The following is a 21,971-nucleotide window of genomic DNA, read 5'->3' as shown; positions in this document are numbered from 1 at the left end:
GACAAACACATTTTGGGAGAACATCTGCACAGTAACACAACATAAACACAACAGAACAAATACCCACAACCCTTTGCAGCACTAACTCTTCCAGGACGCTATAAGGTGTGTGTGTGTGGGTGTGGGGGGCGGCGGGGTTTGGAGGTAGCGGGGGTGTATATTGTAGCGTCCCGGAAGAGTTAGTGCTGCAAAGGGTTCTGGGTATTTGTTCTGCTGTGTTTATGTTGTGTTACTGTGCGGATGTTCTCCCAAAATGTGTTTGTCATTATTGTTTGGTGTGGATTCACAGTGTGGCGCATATTTCTAACAGTGTTAAAGTTGCTTATACGGACACTCTCAGTGTAAACTGTATCGCTGTTGATGAAGTATGCTTTGCATTTACGTGTGTGTGCGTACAGGAGCCGCTCATATCTTGTGACTGGGCGGGTACGTTGTTAGAAGGGATGAAAAGCGGGCGTGACGTCAGCTCGTAGAGGACGTTAAAAGCAGTGCCTGTAAGGCACGCCCCCAAGACTGTGGAATACGAGATATAATGACTGATGAACACCTTGGTTGGATAATGAAGGTTGCCTCAGCTCAAAGCCTGAGCCCCGACATTGATGAACTAGCATCCAAGAAAAGATGGCAGGTATCTGGCTTGGGCACATCAGATTAGATCAGTGTGTTGCAAACTGAGCAGTTTAAAGTCCTGAATGGTTGGTTTATTAATTATTTTATTTTCAAATGTATTAGCCTGTGGAAAAAGTTAATGTTGTATTTACCTCAGAAGGCTGCAAATAGAAAAGAGGCATTAAATTTGTATTTAAATTGTATTTGATATGCCATTGATATTTTTTTATTATTATTATTATTATTTGAAACTTGATTTTGCATGTCACTATAAAGTTATATAAGCCTTGCTTGTTCAATATTTAATGCAAAACTTGTTTGGGTCCCTATCAAAAAGGTTAATTTGTTCAACCTTGGCCCGCGGCTTTGTTCAGTTTTAAATTTTGGCCCACTCTGTATTTGAGTTTGACACCCCTGCACTACGCCATACCACCCCCGTAAATGCTGATCACAAGTCATAGTCATTGGCCTGATTTATTAACACTGTCCATTGGCTGGTGGCACAATTGCATTTGGAAACACCCAGGGGGCCAGATCCTTTATAAAATTAAAGGCCTACTGAAACCCACTACTACCGACCACGCAGTCTGATAGTTTATATATCAATGATGAAATCTTAACATTGCAACCCATGCCAATACGGCCGGGTTAGATTAGTAAAGTGCAATTTTAAATTTCCCGCGAAATATCCTGCTGAAAACGTCTCGGTATGATGACGTTTGCGCGTGACGTCACGGATTGTAGCGGACATTTTGGGACACCATTGTGGCCAGCTTTTAAGTCGTCTGTTTTCATCGCAAAATTCCACAGTATTCCGGACATCTGTGTTGGTGAATCTTTTGCAATTTGTTTAATGAACAATGGAGATAGCAAAGAAGAAAGCTGTAGGAGGGAAGCGGTGTACTAGCGGCAGGCTGCAGCAACACAAACACGTAGCCGGTGTTTCATTGTTTACATTCCCGAACGATAATAATAATAATAATAATAATAATACCTGGGATTTATATAGCGCTTTTCTAAGTACCCAAAGTCGCTTTACATGTTAAAAACCCATCATTCATTCACACCTGGTGGTGGTAAGCTACTTTTGTAGCCACAGCTGCCCTGGGGTAGACTGACGGAAGCGTGGCTGCCAATTTGCGCCTACGGCCCCTCCGACCACCACCTATCATTCATTCACCGGTGTGAGCGGCACCGGGGGCAAGGGTGAAGTGTCCTGCCCAATGACACAACGGCATGGTAAGAGGCGGGGAGCGAACCTGCAACCCTCATGTTTCTGACACGGGCGCTCTACCCACTACGCCATGATGACAGTCAAGCTTTACCATTGGCCTGGGACAACAGAGACTCTTACCAGGAGGACTTTGAGTTGGATACGCATGCTTGTGGACAGTGTTGGGACTAACGCGTTACAGAGTAACGCGTTACTGTAACGCCGTTAGTTTCGGCGGTAACTAGTAATCTAACGCGTTATTTTTTATATTCAGTAACTCAGTTACCGTTACTACATGATGCGTTACTGCGTTATTTTACGTTATTTTTTATGTAGTATCGGCTAGAAACTGAAGATCTGAGTGTGTTTTGTGGCAGTGCTGCGGTGGAAAATAAGAGGCGTAAGTGCTTTGTGTGGGTGAGGGCGGGGGAGGACTCCCATACCGTAGTTGAGGGGCGCAGGGGAGACGTTCCTTCGGGTCTAACAACCTTCACTTTACCCGGAAGTGGTCTTTACAGCTGAGGGTGAATGACGAGGCCGGCGGTTTGTTGCAACTTTGTGACTTTATTGGACGCAGCCATCCAGCAAGCTGGAGAGAGCACCTGCACGCACTCACTGTGGCCGGTCCCTCACTTCTCTCGCCCACTCACTCACTGACGTCCCACACCACACATGCTGTCATATCTTAAAGGGCCACACACACACACACACACACACACATAAACGCTACTATCAGAGCAACTAACAAGACATCAAGGCGAAGCAAAGAGTCGATTTTTTTAACAAGGAGAAATTCTCAATACTTTTCTTTTGTCGAGCACAAAGAAAATAACATTTTAGTTAAATGTAAGTTGTGTCTTGGATCAAATATCCTATCTACTTCAAGTTCAAGTTAAAGTGCCATTATGTTGCAGCTATTTAAAATAGTTTTGTCAATTTGTTCTGGCCAGAAACAAATTGGCCTTTGAAACATATCTTTGTCTTTGTGTGTTGTATGTAGACCACATTGCTTAGCAGAGTTCAGTGATGTAAATGCATGTCAAGTTGATCAACACATTGTATTATTCTCCAGTGCAATAACAGTACTGAAATGAAGGCTAAAGGGCATTAATGGGAGCTTTTAAAAAAGAAAAGAAAAAAAGAAGTAACTAAATAGTTACTTTTCAAAGTAACGCATTACTTTTTGGTGTAAGTAACTGAGTTAGTAACTGAGTTACTTTTGAAATGAAGTAACTAGTAACTATAACTCATTACTGGTTTTCAGTAACTAACCCAACACTGCTTGTGGAGATGGGACAACAGAGACTCTTACCAGGAGGACTTTGAGTTGGATACGCGGTACCGTGAGTACGCAGCTGCGGCTTCCAAACATTTGATCGCTTGCCCGTACGTGCGTGCCGCTATGTGCATGTCACGTACGTAACTTTGGGGAAATATATGTGCTGTATGAACTTTGGGGAGGTGAACGGTACTTTGGGCTGTGGGATTGAGTGTGTTGTGCGGGTGTTTGATTTGTATTGGCGGGTTATATGGACGGGAGGGGGGAGGTGTTTGTTATGCGGGATTAATTTGTGGCATATTAAATATAAGCCTGGTTGTGTTGTGGCTAATAGAGTATATATATGTCTTTTGTTTATTTACTGTGTTAGTCATTCCCAGCTGAATATCTGGCACCACCCGCCTCTCACAGCATCTTCCCTATCTGAATCGCTTCCACTGCCCTCTAGTCCTTCACTCTCACTTTCCTCATCCACAAATCTTTCATCCTCGCTCAAATTAATGGGGTAATCGTCGCTTTCTCGGTCCGAATCGCTCTCGCTGCTGGTGGCCATGATTGTAAACAATGTGCAGATGTGAGGAGCTCCACAACCTGTGACGTCACGCTACTTCCGGTACAGGCAAGGCTTTTTTTTATCAGCGACCAAAAGTTGCGAACTTTATCGTCGATGTTCTCTACTAAATCCTTCCAGCAAAAATATGGCAATATCGCGAAATGATCAAGTATGACACATAGAATGGATCTGATATCCCCGTTTAAATAAGAAAATCTCATTTCAGTAGGCCTTCAGACGTCTCGCGGGCCGAACTGAAGAGGCCGGCGGGCCACAATTGACCCGCAGGGCCGTAATTTGGACACCATAAAAATTTTAATTTATTTCATTCTAACACATTTACTGACCTGCCTTGCTCGACCAGCTGCGTCCCCTCGTCCGTCAGCCTCTTGCTCTTGGCCGCACAGTCCTCCAGCAGAATCTCCCGGCGGCGCTTGACGGCGTGCAGCCAGTCCACCTCCTCACCCTGCCCCCCGGCGCCGCCCGGAGGCTTGTCGGCCGCCTCGAACTGCTGCGCCGCCAACTTGGAGACCTTCTCGCCCACTTTCCTCTTCCAGCCGAAAGAGGCCATGACAGGTGTCACTTTGCCCTCAAACCTCCTCTTCACAACAGGCGACTCGTAACTAAAAAGCAAACAGTTTGCTAGTGATGTCAACACAATTATGTCGCCATTAATACTTAATAGTCATTTAATACGAAATAAACTAGTTATTGGAGTATAAGTGATGGACGTAAACAAAACATCCGGGTCACTAGTAATCTAGCTAATGTTTGCCAGCGAATATTTACTGTTATGACCAAACAATACATACATTTGAGTTGATTTGGATGACCAAACACCGCATATTGAATTTAAAGCCTTTAAGTCCGCTCGGGTATTGCCACACACGCCTTACAATCAAAGGACAACAAGAGGGAAATGTAATCGTTCGCCATGTTTGTTGTCCCGTCGGATCTGTGACCCGGAAGTGAATGTTTTTGTTGGCGCCTTAAAGAGACAGGCGTCTAGGTGAGGAATGACATATTCTCGTATTTTATTTTGTGGATAATTATCGTACATATCCAATTTTACGTTGGTCAATACCATCTGCTACAGTCAAAACATGACCACAGATCGGGGTAGTGTAGAATATAAGTTATAATGCCGTTTTACCTTTTGAATCAACTAACAAAAATAGCTTCCACTGGCAGAACAACGCCCCCACCTATGTGTGTGTGTGTGTGTATATATATATATATATATATATATATATATATATATATATATATATATATATATTATATATATATATATATATATATATATATATATATATATATATATATGTATATATATATATATATATATATGTATATATATATATATATATATATATATATATATGTATATATATAATATTATATAAATATATAATATATATATATTATATATGGTTAGTTGTTATATATATATGTATATATACATACATATGTATATACATACATATGTATATACATATGTATATATTTTACATATATATATGTATATACATATGTATATTAGGGCTGCAACTAACGATTAATTTGATAATCGATTAATCTGTCGATTATTACTTTGATTAATCAATTAATAATCGGATAAAAGAGACAAACTACATTTCTATCCTATCCGGCATTTTATTGGAAAAAAATAAGCATACTGGCACCATACTTATTTTGATTATTGTTTCTCAGCTGTTTGTAAATGTTGCAGTTTATAAATAAAGGTTTAGTAAAAAAGCATAGATCCAACGAATCGATGACTAAATTAATCGGCAACTATTTTAATAATAGATTTTAATCGATTTAATCGATTAGTTGTTGCAGCCCTAATGTATATATATATACACATTCGTATATATTATATATATATACATATGTATATATATACACAAATGTACTGTATATATATATACACACATATACATATATATGTATATATATAGACATATATAGCCTACTCAGTGGCCTAGTGGTTAGAGTGTCCGCCCTGAGATCGGTATGTTGTGAGTTCAAACCCCGGCCGGGTCATACCAAAGACTATAAAAATGGGACCCATTACCTCCGTGCTTGGCACTCAGCATCAACGGTTGGAATTGGGGGTTAAATCACCAAAAATGATTCCCAGGTGCGGCCACAGCTGCTGCTCACTGCTCCCCTCACCTCCCAGGGGGTGATCAAGGGTGATGGGTCAAATGCAGAGAATAACTTCGCCACACCTAGTGTGTGTGTGACAATCGTTGGCACTTTTATCTTTAACTTAATATATATATATATATAAACATTGATTGATTGATATATTATATATACATATAATAAATATATATATATAAATATAAATATATACAGTATATATCATATATATATAATATATATATAATAAATATTTATTATATATATTATATATATATAATAAATATATATATATATTTTATATATATATATATATATAATATATAATAAGTATATATTATATATATATAATAAATACATATATATTATATATATATAATCCATCCATCCATCCATTTTCTACCACTTATTCCCTTCGGGGTCGCTGGAGCCTAGCTCAGCTACAATCGGGTGGAAGGCGGGGTACACCCTGGACAAGTCGCCACCTCATCGCAGGGCCAACACAGATAGACAGACAACATTCACACTCACATTCACACACTAGAGCCAATTTAGTGTTGCCAATCAACCTAACCCCAGGTGCATGTCTTTGGAGGTGGGAGGAAGCCGGAGTACCCGGAGGGAACCCACGCAGTCACGGGGAGAACATGCACACTCCACACGACTACTCAGGACCTTCGTATTGTGAGGCAGACACACTAACCCCTCTCCCACCGTGCTGCCCATTATATATATATACCCGTACGTAATATATATATATATATAATAAATATATACATTATATATAATATACAATATATATACACACATACATATATGTATACATATATATGTGTATATATATACACACATTATATATATATGTATACGTATATGTATATACACACATGTATATATATACACACGTATATATACATACATATATATACACATATATACATATACATACATACATACGTATATATACATATGTATATATACATTAAGTGATTAGTGTTGCATTTTCCAATATCCAAACTGTGTAACGTTAGAGGCCAGACATACAATTACTTGTTATTTAAAACAAAAATTAAATTAAATTAATTAAAACCTAGTTGCGGTTTTAATGAATATTTAGGCCTGCTATGCTACTGTATTTTAATGTTGGTCACTATGGTGGTACTTGGAGAGAGATTTTTTTCTGTGGTGATGCTTGGTGAAGAGTTTGAGAACCACATATCTAGTATATCCACCCTGTGCTATGCACACGAGTTATAGTACACAAAAGTATTTTATAATTCATTAAATTGAGTCAATTAAGTAACTACATTGCTGACTCAGCACTTTATTCAGCTTGAATACATAGTAGTCTTTCTTCAACATGTAAAAAAAACAATATAGTAAGAAAGCCATTGGAGGTTTGTGTGCAATTTAGCAGTTTATTAGGCAGTTGTGTATACAAATGATTTCCAACAATGTCCATTCAGATATACACCGCTCAATCTGATTGGGTCCCTTTACACACCAACCCCCCCCCCCCCCCCCAAAAAAAATGTCTTAAAAGCAGTGTTGACAAATTCTACTCCAGTCCGTCAAAAAAGGTCACATTTTCACACGTTTGTCGTTCCCCCACAAAATCAACCATGTAAGCCATGAGTAGCGAGAAAAGTGCCCCCTTAGAATTAAATGTTTATCCTTAAGGACCGTTTGTCTTTACCCTTGCTTAAACAAAAGCAGTTCAGTCAGAAAACACCGTATGTGAAATGCCAAAACTTTTAAAGCTGTCTCTTTATGAAAACAAAAAAATGACTACTATGAATTAACTTGCGTATGACATAAAAATGATGCTTGTCACGTGTTTCCCAACCACCAAATCAAATTTAAAGAGGTCTGCAGTCGTTTTTGGCAAACAATGAGACAGCCACTGTCGTTTTTGCAGACCGCCTGTAATTTCTGTGAGCTTAAAGTTGGTTTTAAATTGTTTTTCTGACTTGACACTGAGAACAAACATGCACCTTCCTCATGGTTTGAAAACAGTTGCACGACAGAACGACAGTACTGAGAACGACGGTAAGGCAACCCCAACAGCAGATACGAACCGGACATGAAACGAGAGACGCTTTTTCTTTTTTTGGAACACCGCCGCAGCTCAAAAATAAACGGGTGACACATTCATAAGCTTGTCTGGTGTGTTTTTTTTTTTTTTTATCTATTTTTTTAAATCCATCACCCTCAACTTCCCTTTCATTAGAATGACCTACCCGTTTAAAGCCTTCCGACTTTGCAGGAACGCGAGGGACGTCTTCTCCTGCTTCTCATTTTTAAGCGCCCGCGTGGGTGGATTGGCATGACCGAACTGCACGCAGGCAAAAGGCGATTTTTTTTCTTCTTATTTCGACTCTCAATTATAGATGTCATTATAGTAACAAAATAAACAAGATACGACATGTAAACAAACAAAAAAAAAATCAAGGTGTCATTTTAATACGTGACACCGGAAAGAGGATGATATATCTCAAGGATATCAAATAACGCTCGGATGATTGACAGACACGAGTGATGTTGATTCAAAAAAAGCAGAACACGGGACTTCTCCAGCGATACAACCATCACAAGTCCACTCACTGATAAATATGACGTCTTTATATATATATATATATATATTCATTAAAAAATGTCGGGGACAAACAAAAGTTAACTCTACAGCGACGAGGACGACAAAAAAAAAACGTGTTTTGATGATGACTGCAGGTACAAACATGGGAAGGCAGGAGGGGAAGGTCATTGCAGTCCAATGACGAGGGCGCCAAACATCCTGATCCCCACCGAGAGCAGCAGGAATTAAAGAAAGTTGTGCAAAAAGTGCTTCTTCCTGCGTCCTAAAAGCTTCCTTCTTTGCAGCAAACGAAAGAAAATAAGTTGATCTCACTCTTTAGTACTAGAAGCAGTGCCCGCTGGTTACAACAGTACAGGGAATTCAGTGTCATCACTTTTTTTTTGCTTTTTTAACCTTTTTTTTTTTTTTTGAAGGTGGGCTGTTAAATTGATCGGGAAGCAAGCAAAAACACTTTCCTTAACTCTTGTCAGCTCAACCGTTTTGTGGTGGCCTCTAAATCCCTCACATTCCCTGTCAGCCCAGCGCGCATCCCTTCAGCTTCAGGAAGCCTGCATCAGTGCCGTCGGAGCGTCCTCAGCCGGGATGAGCCGAGCCGAGCCGTGAATTGCATGCTTATTGCTATAAAGACACTCGGGAGAGCAAACAAGGCTATAGCGATTGTTGTGTTGTTTTTTTTTGCGAGCTATCGTGCGAGCAGCTTGATCAGGTTAGCGCACATCTCAAAGAACTCGATGGTGTGGCTCCCCGGTCGAGGCACTGACGGGACGTCGGCGGCCCCCGTCGAGTCGATGGATGAGGTCAGCGACGACGCTAGCGAGCCCTCCGCGGCCTTGGGCGGCGGCGGCGGCATGGCGCCGGACTCCGCCCCCTCCGCGTCGTTCTTGATGGTGGTGCGGTAGTTGCCCACCGAGCCGGAGCGGAGAGGGGTCGCCGTTCCTGATTTAGTTTCCAACATGTCATCTGAAGAAGACAAACCAATGTGACTTCATTTATTGCTTGGCAGGGATTGACCCTGGAACAGATTACTTCTACAGTAGTACCTCCATTTTCTTCACACCCACTTTTTGTATGATGAATAAATGGTAAATGGGTTTGTTCTGCCTCAGTTATTAAGATTACTTTATTTAGTGTGTGTTTATTTCCGAGTCATTTCAGTTGGTTATGTTAAGTGAGCTGTACCTTTAAGAAACGCGCAGATAGGTCACGTGTTTAGACTCTGGAAAGATTTCAGACTGGTGCGCACAACTCGCTTCACTCCTCGTGTTTCTCAGCAAACAACTATCACATCTTATGCTGTTCGTGGCATCGTTGGTATGTACTCATATTTAATGTTTATAGTACACAATGAGTCATATTTAGCTGTGAAATGTGTGTGCTTTATGATGTTAGGCAATCTCTGATTGCATTACCTGTTCAGGTTGGCTAACTTTCATTTGTTGTCATCTGCCGCCATCTAGTGGACGTTTTGTTGTACTGTTACTTAAGTCAATTTAAACTGTAGAAAGCTCAATTGTCACTGGTATTATTAACCATAACAACACATACAGTGGTGTGTGACAAAGTTAAACTTAGATTTAATTCAACTAGAATACTTGATAATCTGTAGTCTGTGATATGACATTATTAAGTCCATTTAATTCATGCATTTACATTTACAATGTTTGTGTCTTACAGTTTCACCCTTTCAACTGTCAAACCTGGCCTCCATCAGTCAACCTGGTGTTCAGAGTTTTGATGAGCGGAAGGTGTTGAACTTACTGCCTTCGTGTACAAGTGTGCTTAAGGAAGGCAGTATAGGGTAATACCATATTTTTCGCACTATAAGGCGCACCTAAAAACCTCAAATTTTCTCAAAAGCTGACAGTGCGCCTTATAATCCGGTGCGCCTTATATATGGACCAATATTGAGCCACAACAAACCTAAACTTCATTTTCATAAAGTTTAGGTCTCGCAACTACGGTAAGCAGCCGCCAACTTATTTTTCCCCCGTAGAAGAAGCGCTTCTAACCCAAAAATGGCTCCTATTAAAGGCCTACTGAAATGAATTTTTTTTATTTAAACGGGGATAGTAGATCCATTCTATGTGTCATACTTGATCATTTCGCGATATTGCCATATTTTTGCTGAAAGGATTTAGTAGAGAACAACGACGATAAAGTTCGCAACTTTTGGTCTCTGATAAAAAAAAGCCTTGCCCCTACCGGAAGTAGCGTGACGTAGTCAGTTGTTGGCCTCCTCATATTTTCCTATTGTTTTCAATGCAGCTAGAGCGGTTCGGACCGAGAAAGCGACGATTACCCCATTAATTTGAGCGAGGATGAAAGATTTGTGGATGAGGAACGTTAGAGTGACGGACTAGAATGCAGTGCAAGACATATCTTTTTTCCCTCTGACCGTAACTTAGGTACAAGCTGGCTCATTGGATTCCACACTCTCTCCTTTTTCTATTGTGGATCACGGATTTGTATTTTAAACCACCTCGAATACTATATCCTCTTGAAAATGAGAGTCGAGAACGCGAAATGGACATTCACAGTGACTTTTATCTCCACGACAATACATCGGCGAAGCTCTTTAGCTACTGAGCTAACGTGATAGCATCTGGCTCAAATGCAGACAGAAACAAAATAAATAAATCCCTGACTGGAAGGATAGACAGAAGATCAACAATACTATTAAACCATGGACATGTAACTACACGGTTAATAATTCTCAGCCTGGCAAAGCTTAACAATGCTGTTGCTAACGACGCTGAATCTAACTTAGCAACCGGACCTCACAGAGCTATGATAAAAACATTAGCGCTCCACCTACGCCAGCCAGCCCTCATCTGCTCATCAACACCCGTGCTCACCTGTGTTCCAGCGATCGACGGCGCGACGAAGGACTTCACCCGATCACAGATGCGGTTGGCGGCTAGCATCGGTTGGTGGCTAGCATCGGCTAGCGCGTCTGCTATCCAAGTAAGTCCTCTTGTTGTGTTGCTGCAGCCAGCCGCTAATACACCGATCCCACCAACAGCTTTCTTCTTTGCAGTCTCCATTGTTCATTAAACAAATTGCAAAAGATTCACCAACACAGATATCCAGAATACTGTGGAATTTTGAGATGAAAACAGAGCTTTTTTGTATTGGATTCAATGGTGTACCAATACTTCCGTTTAACTATTGACGTCACGCGCACACGTCATCATACATAGACGTTTTCAACCGGAAGTTTAGCGGGAAATTTAAAATTGCACTTTATAAGTTAACCCGGCCGTATTGGCATGTGTTGTCATGTTAAGATTTCATCATTGATATATAAACTATCAGACTGCGTGGTCGGTAGTAGTGGGTTTCAGTAGGCCTTTAAGAGACACGCTTACGACGCAGAGTTTAAACTTAAGACGATCAGTCACGCAGTGGAACACGGGAATAGAGCAGCAGCGAGATAATTTAACATAAACGAATCAATGGTGTTTAATTCGGACACTGAAGAAGAAGAATTTGAGGGATTCGTGGATGAGGAATAACTTCATAAAGTGAGCTTTACATGTTTATTTTGTGTGGTGTGACATTAACGTTTGAGCAACGTTGAGTTATTGATATATTGTTATTGCTCTGCACTATTTCGAGTGTTACTATATTGTGATTGCACTAACGTTTGATTTACCGTAACAGTATCACTGTTTTTTACGTGTTTATTGAATCAGGGATGTAAATGTTGCACTACATGTTATACCTGGCTGTTGTCAAAAGATAAACAAAACACCACGTCACTGACTTTACCTCGGGGAAAATAATAAAACAGCTGTTTATTCATTTTGGGAGTGAACAGAGTTGTCAGAATGCTGGTTTGTAATCTATTAATAAAGTTTGACTGACCTGACTGTTTTGTTGACCTTCCCTTTAGCGCAGCTCTATCTAACGGATGCATAGGTTGCGCCTTATAATCCGGTGCACCTTATATATGAACAAAGTTTTGAAATATGCCATTCATTGAAGGTGCGCCTTATAGTGCTTTTCTACCTTTGAGGTACTCAAAGCGCTTTGACACCATTTCCACATTCACACACTGATGGCGGGAGCTGCCATGCAAGGCCCTAACCACCACCCATCAGGAGCAAGGGTGAAGTGTCTTGCTCACCTGCTCAGTGGCTAGAGTGTCCACCCTGAGATCGGTAGGTTCCGGCCGAGTCATACCAAAGACTATAAAAATGGGACCCGTTACCTCCCTGCTTGGCACTCAGCATCAAAGGTTGGAATCGAGGGTTAAATCACCAAAAATTATTCCCCGAGCGCAGCCACCGCTGCTGCTCACTGCTCCCCTCACCTCCCAGGGCGTGAACAAAGGGGATGGGTCAAATGCAGAGGACAAATTTCAACACACCTAGTGTGGTTGTGACAATCATTGGTACTTTAACTTAAGGACACAACGGATGTGACGAGGTTGGTAGAAGGTGGGGATTGAACCAGGAACCCCCACGTTGCTAGCACGGCCACTCTCCCAACGGTCCCCATGATTCGATTTTCAGGAACATTTTCACCAAAATATTTTTTGTTGTTCTTTTCGATTATCGCACAATCAAACTTCAACAACTTTCAAGCAACGGGCTCATATATGGAAAACTATTTTGTTTCCTCTAAAATTTAGTGGCTACTATACTTTATAGCCTAAAAAACAAGGTAGTTTGTTTGTGCACACAAAAAAAAATACACCATGGGGCCAAATAAAGTTGTGAGTACATATATAAAGAAGGTGGGAAACACGATTAAATTAAAGAAACCATTCCCAGTGTAGCTCTCTCTTCATCATTGATGAATAAATATTATCGGCCGATAAATGCTTTAAATTGTCCATCGGTTTCAAAAAGTAAAATGTATGACTTTTTAAAACGCCGCTGTACGGAGTGGTACATGGGCGTAGGGAGAAGTACAGAGCGCCAATAAACCTTAAAGGCACTGCCTTTGTGTGCCGGCCCAATCACATAATATCTACAACTTTTCACACACACAAGTGAATGCAATGCATACTTGGTCAACAGCCATACAGGTCACACTGAGAGTAGCCGTATAAACAACTTTAACACTGTTACAAATATGCACCACACTGTGAACCCACACCAAACAAGAATGACAAGCACATTTCGGGAGAACATCCGCCCCGTAACACAACAGAACAAATACCCAGAACCCCTTGCAGCACTAACTCTTCCGGGACGCTACAATATACACCCACCGCTAACCCTGTCTTTGAGCTTAATGTTTCTGTGCATTGTCCCATCAAATAAAGACTAAACTAAAGTAATCTTTTGGAACAGATCACTAAAAGACTAAAAACGAGAGCAGACTTTTTATAAACTCCGCTATGCCCATAAAAGTAGAAATGATCTGCAGCTGGGCACAAAATCTTGGCCGAGGCTTTAGGTTATACGACTTTGCCGCCCCTGTGAGTCACAACGTCTCATATTTTTTGAAGGTTCCGCTGTGCGCCGCGGGCTGTAAACGCTAACCTGCGTCAATCATTTATCAAGTCTGCACATTACCGCTGCTGGAAGGCGATACGTCGGCAACTTTCTGTACGTTAAGGAGACAGGTTTAAGTTAATGAGACAATTTGAAGAATTGAGTTAATGAAACATTGTGTATATGTGCTCATAAGAGTCAATACGATCCCAAGTAATGTGTATTATATCAACACTGCTATTATTTATCACCAACACGGACGACATTGATCGTGTCATTCCTACGTACCGTCTATGCTACGGAAGTCGAGGAGGTAGGTTCGGCTGTCCACTTGGTAGAGTTGAAGGCTCATCTTGGTTTGCATGCTCGTCACTGGGTTTTTCCTTCTCACACGTAAATAATAGGGATTCACCACCTGACAGCATAACACAAAGGGTTAAAAAAACACATCAAATGAAACAAACACGGCTATATTTAAATCAGTGTTTCTTAACCAAAGGGCCTGGGACGCAAAAAAATATCTGTTCTTCAGCTGTGGTCCGTATGGGCCAGAGTGGTACTCAGTTCTAGTACATTTGTTCACCATTTCTAGCAGTAAGGAAAATGTCAAACAGAGGAAGTCTGGAGCTTGAGTCATTACTGTTTCTTCAGCGCAAAAATTGTAACTAAAGTGGTGAGCTGCATTTTCATGTGCACTTTATTTAGGAAACATGTTGATAATTTAGTATACATAGATTTTAGCACAACATAATTGTATGCAAATAAATGTTTTGTCAGTTATATTATGTAGTAGGGCTGGGCGATATGGACAAAAAAAGTATATCTCGATATATCATACTTGCCAACCTTGAGACCTCCGATACCTGGAGGTGGGGGGTCGGGGGTGGGGGCGTGGCTAAGAGGGGAATATATTTAAGCTATAATTCACCAACTCAAGTATTTCATATATATATATATATATATATATATATATATATATATATATATATATATATATATATATATATATATATATATATATATATATATATACATATGTATGAAATACTTGACTTTCAGTGAATTCTATCCAATCCAATCCAATCCACTTTATTTATATAGCACATTTACACAACAAGAATGTTTCCAAAGTGCTGCACAGCCATGTTAAAAACAATATTAAAAACAATATTAAAAACTATATTAAAAACAATATTAAAAACAATATTATGCTACACCAATGACTGAATAAAAACAAAGAATAAATGAATAGAAAACCAATACAGAGACAATATAAAAAATAAATATGATTAAAAACGATTTTAAAGGGTGAAACCAATTAAAACAGTAAAATAGACATCAAAATTTATAACCCTAACCCTAACCACACAGGACAACAGAGGACAGAAGACCACACAACTCACGTAGTGTTAAAAGCCAAAGAATAAAAGTGGGTCTTTAGACGAGACTTAAAACACTCCACTGTGGGAGCAGTTTGAACATGGAGGGGCAGAGTGTTCCAGAGTTTAGGGCCGACCACAGAGAAGGCCCTGTCTCCCCTGGTTTTAAGTCTCGTCCTGGGCACCACGAGCTGGAGCTGGCTCTCGGACCTCAGAGCGCGCGCAGGAGTGTAAATTTGGATGAGGTCCGAGATATACTGAGGTGCCAGTCCATGTAAAGCTTTAAAAACAAACAGCAAGGATTTAAAATCAATTCTAAAATGAACAGGGAGCCAGTGCAAACTCCGAAGAATTGGGGTTATATGCTCACGTTTCCTGGCCCCTGTTAAAAGTCGTGCTGCCGCGTTCTGGACTAACTGCAACCGGGAGAGAGTTTTTTGGCTAATGCCAGCATAAAGTGCATTGCAGTAGTCTAGGCGACTTGAAATAAAAGCATGCACGACTTGTTCAAAAAGGTTAAAAGATAAAAATGGTTTTACCTTTGCTAAAAGACGAAGATGATAAAAACACGATTTTAAAACGCCATTGACTTGTTTGTCAAATTTAAAATCGCTGTCTATAGTGACGCCAAGGCTGGTGACTTTGGGACGCACATGATTTTGCAATGGTCCCAAGTCAGTGAGGGCCGGACCAAAAACTGAAATTTCCGTTTTTCCCTCATTCATTATTAAAAAATTCTGGGCTAACCAAGCCTTGACATCACATAGACAGTTGAGAAGGGGTGTCAGCTATATATACATATTTATTTTATTATACATATAAATAAAAGAAATACTTGAATTTCAGTGTTCTGGAGGCTATCCAGTAGATGGCAGTATTGTCCTGTTTAAGAGTGTCACAACATTGCTGTTTACGGCAGACGAACTGCTTTACGGTAGACTAAACGTGACTGCTGTTGTTGTGTGTTGTTACCGCGCTGGGAGGACGTTAATGAAACTGCCTAACAATAAACCCACATAAGAAACCAAGAACTCGCCCTCGATCATTCTACAGTTATGACGTCATTGGGCAGGCAAGCTGTTTATATTGTGGGAAAGCGGACGTGAGAACAGGCTGTCTCCACTCAGGTCCGCATTGAGCTGGAGGGGGCGTGGCCTCCAGCTCCGGCTGAATACCGAGAGTTTGTCGGGAGAACATTTCTGTCGGGAGGTTATCGGGAGAGGCGCTGAATACCGAGAGTCTCCCGCTAAAAACGGGAGGGTTGGCAAGTATGCGATATATTTTTACTTAAACTTGATATTCGATACATAAATCGATATATTTTCCGGTGAAAGTATACTCAGTGGCCTAGTGGTTAGAGCGTCCGCCCTGAGATTGGTAGGTTGTGAGTTCAAACCCTGGCCGAGTCATACCAAAGACTATAAAAATGGGACCCATTACCTCCCTGCTTGGCACTCAGCATCAAGGGTTGGAATTAGGGGTTAAATCACCAAAAATGATTCCCGGGCGCGGCCACTGCTGCTGCTCACTGCTCACCTCACCTCCCAGGGGGTGATCAAGGGGATGGGTCAAATGCAGAGGGTAATTTCACCACACCTAGTATGTGTGTGACAATCATTGGTACTTTTACTTTAACTTAACTTTAATATCAAGATATTCGTTTTTGAGCGAAATTCACTGAAATTGAAGTGAATGACAACTGTACTGTAAACACTTTTATTAACCCAGTTAGTCAAGATGAGTATTAACAGCACAGAAAATAAACTGGTTAAGTAGCACAGAATTACATGACATAAATAAAATAGAAAGATATTCTTTCTACGTAAAATAAGTAACATAGCAAAATGTATCAAATTCAAATATAAAAAACATTTGCAGGCAGGCACTTTTTAAGTCCCAGTCGGCGATGTAATGGACTGTCACACACGTACGGTTCTGGTCAGCGCCAAGTAAGTGACTAGATTTCATTGTGCGGCTATGATCTTCCTCACTTCGGCGTACATTTTTGGCAGCATTTCTCGTGCGAAATATGCCTGGCTTGGCAACTCGAGAACAGTTTGATTTGGGCTCACATGGATGTTTTATCCAGACGCATACATTTGTCCAAATGTGGCCAAGTATACGCATTGTGGGTTTCCTGGACGTGGTCTACATCGCTAAAAGAAAAATCTAAAGAAGAGAATCCCTCTGCCATCTTCCACTAGTTTATTTTTATATATAAATCACCCGCTTGAAAATTCTCTCTTCTCTTCTACGACTCTTTCGTCGTCATTTGGGATGTCTGTTGTGATTTCCCTTCCCGGTTCCTTGACCCGCCCTAACTTGCCTCTGATTGGCCTGTACCTAATGTTTTGCCCTAATCTCAACCAATCGTGACTCATCATAGGAAACAACCAACCAATCATGGATGTTCTTATACGTGCAAGCACGTCTTGAAAGGAGGAAGGGTTTAGTTTAAGGTTTAGTTGCCCATGGTGTGTTGAGAGAGGGTGAGAAGCGGGGGAGAATCAAGGAACACAATAAATAATTAATCAATCAAAGTTTACTTATATAGCCCTAAATCACGAGTGTCTCAAAGGGCTGCCCAAGCCCCAACGACATCCTCGGCTCAGATCCCACATAAATAAACTTAAGGGGCATTTAGTAATTTTAACGTGACATAAATCCAGTGTTTCCCCCACATTCATTTATTTGTGGCGGCCCGCCACAAAATAATTAAGGCCGCCACAAAATGTATTTATTTATTTATTTTGTCCTGTCCAGCTTCTCAGGCAAATCATATAGTTGATGTAGATGCCCATATCGGCTGTTCAGATTTACCTTACAAAAGAGAAGTGTAGGATCAAGATTGTTGGAGCTCTTTGTTCAGTGGATCAGATGTTTGATGAAGCTTTGTGTCTATCTACCACCACTACTAAATAAATGATAAATGGGTTATACTTGTATAGCGCTTTTCTACCTTCAAGGTACTCAAAGCGCTTTGACAGTATTTCCACATTTACCCATTCACACACACATTCACACACTGATGGCGGGAGCTGCCATGCAAGGCGCTAACCAGCAGCCATCAGTCTTGCCCAAGGACACAACGGACGTGACTAGGAAGGTAGAAGGTGGGAATTGAACCCCAGTAACCAGCAACACTCCGATTGCTGGCACAGCCACTCTACCAACTTCGCCACGCCGTCCCTGTTTTCTGTTTATTTGTTACTGACTGTGGCAGGACACCTCTGCCTGTTTCACTTTATGTTGCTGGTAAATAATATGGTTGTAGTAGTAGGCTAAAGTTAAATTATTTAGTATGCACTAATTAAAGGGGCAGAGCTTTAAGAGACATTTTAGCTTTTATCTTTTTATAAGATATATTCTTTGTAAGAACCACAATTAATAAATATATTTCAGTGAATAACTTATTGTTCAAATCTGTATATAAATATGTACCGGTACTTAAAGTGTTGTAATTATATTGTAAAATGGATGGATGGATGGACGTTTAAAACAAAAACTGTTATTAATTAGTAAGTATACATTTTTTGAGCCTTTTTAGAGAAAATCATATCATTGTAGTAAATTATGCAAATTACTCGATGATGTCATGGTGACCACGCCCATATCCACGCCCCCACAGGTATCTTGGCAGTTTATGGGAAACACTGAAATCATATCGATGTTAGGATATTTTCCTAATTCATATCTTGTTTAAAAATGTATCGATATATCTTACAAACTTGATATAATATCACCCAGCCCTATTATGTAGTATATTTGGTTAGTACCTATTTTTCTAATCAGCCTGACCTAAGTCTAAGGTTTATGTGTGTATGCTTGTTGATGATTTTTTGCTTGTTGATGATTTTTGTTTGGTTTTGTATTGTGTAGTTATATTTATATGGTAATTATTATTCTGTGACTGTAAATTGTTGGCTTATTGATGCTTTTATTTGTTTCTGTATTGTGTAGTTATAATTATATGCTTTTACTTGTAATTGTATTGAGTTTGTGGACCCCAGGAAGACTAGTGGGTTGTTCTGGCAACCAGCTAATGGGGATCCTTAATAAAAATAAAAAATAAAATGTGTTGGACATCTTCAGTATTTGGTTTATGTATTTTATTATATTATTATTATATTATTATTATATATTTAGAATCCAACCATACGAGATGCGTTCAAGTTGCACAGAACTTGAGTCACACGTGACAAGGTGTTTGAGAATGTATCGGGTTGGGACAGAGCCAGCTCACCTTCCACTCGTAGTCCAGCAGTTTCATGGCACGGCACACCTCGGTCATGATGTCGTTGGGGCGACTCTGGCTGCGGATGCCAAGGTGCCACTTGGCCCGCCGCACGCCCTGGTGCTTGGACTTCTGGGGATTCAGCTCGTCCAGCGTGTGGCGAGGCCGCGGAGGCGTCTCGGCCACCAGGAAGGGCACGCGCTCGGGGTGGGGCTTGACGACGGCGGACACGGCCGCGCTGGACGTCGACGACAGGTGCTGGTCGTCCAGAAAGGAGTCGGGGGGGCTGGACGCCAGGTAGAAGTCCTTGGCCTCGTTCATGATGCGGCGATTGTCGATGATGAGGTGGTAGGCCACGGCCAACGGGTCCTGGTGGTTGCGGCTGTATATGCAGGCGAGCACCTCCTCCTCGGTGCACTCAAACTTCTCACACACCTCCTTCAAGGCCTCGTCGTCGATCATGTTGTTGCTGTAGGACGGGTCCTCAGGGAACAAGTACTTGGGCAGGTCCTGTTTGAACCAGTCGTCCTCTCTGTTGGGGAGGTCGACATCAAAGTAGGTTTGTTTAACAATATGAAAATGTCACATCATGGTTACCGTGACCAAAATTGTTGTTTTCATTATTGTCGTGGTAGCGATGAATGTGGCCAAAATGTACATACACACATTTAAGTAATTTTTTTACAATATTTTTTATTAAAATTGACATACTGATGGCAAATCCATTATTTTGAATGTTTTGTTTTTATTCTGCTTTATTGATAAGTGTTTCAGTCGTAGAATCTGCTCTAAAATGTGATATCGGAAATGATCTGTATCGGTTTCAAAAAGTAAAATTTATGAATTTTTAAAAACGCCGCTGTACACGGACGTAGGGAGAAGTACAAAGCAGTTGCGGGGGGTGTATATTGTAGTGTCCCGGAAAAGTTAGTGCTGCAAGGGGTTCTGGGTATTTGTTCTGTTGTGTTTATGTTGTGTTACGGTGCGGATGTTCTCCCGGAATGTGTTTGTCATTCTTGTTTGGTGTGGGTTCACAGTGTGGCGCATATTTGTAACAGTGTTAAAGTTGTTTATACGGTCACCCTCAGTGTGACCTGTATGGCTGTTGACCAAGTATGCCTTGCATTCACTTGTGTGTGTGAAAAGCCGTAGATATTATGTGATTGGGCCGGCACACAAAGGCAGTGCCTTCAAGGTTTATTGCCGCTCTGTACTTCTCCCTACGTCCGTGTACCACTCCGTACAGCGGCGTTTTAAAAAGTCATACATTTTACTTTTTGAAACAGATACCGATAATTTCCGATATAACATTTTAAAGCATTTATCGGCCGATAATATCGTCAGTCCGATATTATCGGACATCTCTAATAATCTTAATTTAAAACAGTAATACTAACCGCAGGGAGTTCTACCGCGCTTATTATTATCGCTACGTCCCTCACCTGATCTCCTTGATGGTGGCTCTCTTCATGGGGTCCACCTGGAGCATGTGCTTCAAGAGGCTGATGACGGTGGGGTTTAAATACTGCGGAGTGAAGAAGATGCCGTCGCAGATCTTCTTGAAGAGCGTTGGCACGTGGTCGTCGTCGAAGGGAAGGGTCCCGCACAACAAGGCATAGAGGATGACCCCGCTGCTCCATATGTCCACCTCTGGGCCGGCATATAACCTGACCACAAGATGGAGGAAAACATCTAATTATAGGGGATGTTCTTGCGAGTTTGTAAGGTCCTTTGAGGCACTTGTGATTCATTTTATTGGTAACTATGGATACATCGAAGTAAGCTTTGATTTCTTCTTAGGATGGAGAAACTTTACCGTCCGGAGATGACCTCAGGGGCCGCGTAGTTTGGAGAACCACAGCTTGTCCGTAGAAACTCACCATCGGACATCATGTTTGATAAACCTGCAGAAACATCAGGGATTTAAAAGGTAAACAGCCTAAAAGAAATAATCCTGCAGCCACAACAATATTTAAGCAAGTTGCATTATCTTGTTGCAACCAGCAGATAGCACAATCATTTTACTGCTACAATGGGTTAAAAAGTACCGTATTTTTCGAACTATAAGGCGCACTTAAAATCATTTTATTTCCTCAAAACTCGACAGTGCGCCTTATAACCTGGTGCGCCTAATATAAGTAATACGTTTGGTTGAGCTTACCCACCTCGAAGCAATTTTTATTTGGTACATGGTGTAATGATAAGTGTGATCAGTAGATGGCAATCAAACATAAGAGATAAGTGTAGGCTGCACTGTTTGATGTGCTTCAATATAGGAATATTATTATAGTGTGTGTATAAGGTAATACATTATCTGGCGTTTTGTTTTGCAATATTATGCAAAAGCAACTTTTCTTACCTTCTGGTACCTGCTGATCTGAATTTGGGATCTGCATAAATCCTGAAAAATTGCGTGTCCGCCTTAGTCGCTGTAATCGATAAGCTTCTTCTGTTTCTCTATCTTCTTGTTATGGGACATTCATCCTCCGCTGTTGCCATTTCTAATATAA

At 40.8% G+C, this 21,971-nt stretch overlaps 2 protein-coding genes across 3 annotated transcripts in view; both read right to left on the bottom strand.

Annotated features, from left to right (window-relative positions):
* The window catches only part of LOC133655163 (tetratricopeptide repeat protein 33-like), a 33,471-nt gene extending 28,844 nt beyond the window's left edge, over window positions 1-4,627 (bottom strand). The window contains exons 1-2 of one of the 2 annotated variants that reach the window (XM_062055100.1): window positions 4,467-4,627; window positions 4,002-4,277 (exon numbers count right to left, since the gene is read on the bottom strand). In XM_062055100.1, the coding sequence (XP_061911084.1) occupies window positions 4,002-4,225 (224 nt within the window). In that variant the 5' untranslated portion in view covers window positions 4,226-4,277; window positions 4,467-4,627. The other variant, XM_062055101.1, reaches the window with a different exon arrangement.
* Window positions 4,628-7,316: 2,689 nt separating this feature from the next.
* The window catches only part of LOC133656138 (5'-AMP-activated protein kinase catalytic subunit alpha-1), a 42,908-nt gene continuing 28,253 nt past the window's right edge, over window positions 7,317-21,971 (bottom strand). Inside the window, exons 5-9 of the mRNA XM_062057022.1 lie at window positions 21,278-21,365; window positions 20,904-21,128; window positions 19,471-19,993; window positions 14,137-14,263; window positions 7,317-9,361 (exon numbers count right to left, since the gene is read on the bottom strand). Of these exons, the coding sequence (XP_061913006.1) occupies window positions 9,084-9,361; window positions 14,137-14,263; window positions 19,471-19,993; window positions 20,904-21,128; window positions 21,278-21,365 (1,241 nt within the window). The 3' untranslated portion in view covers window positions 7,317-9,083. The remainder of the gene's footprint in view (window positions 9,362-14,136; window positions 14,264-19,470; window positions 19,994-20,903; window positions 21,129-21,277; window positions 21,366-21,971) is intronic.

The sequence above is a fragment of the Entelurus aequoreus genome, linkage group LG08, assembly GCF_033978785.1.
Source record: "Entelurus aequoreus isolate RoL-2023_Sb linkage group LG08, RoL_Eaeq_v1.1, whole genome shotgun sequence".
NCBI classification, from domain to species: domain Eukaryota; kingdom Metazoa; phylum Chordata; class Actinopteri; order Syngnathiformes; family Syngnathidae; genus Entelurus; species Entelurus aequoreus.
The sequence above is the reverse complement of the archived record's forward strand: the minus strand, read 5'-3'. Positions and strand labels throughout refer to the sequence as shown.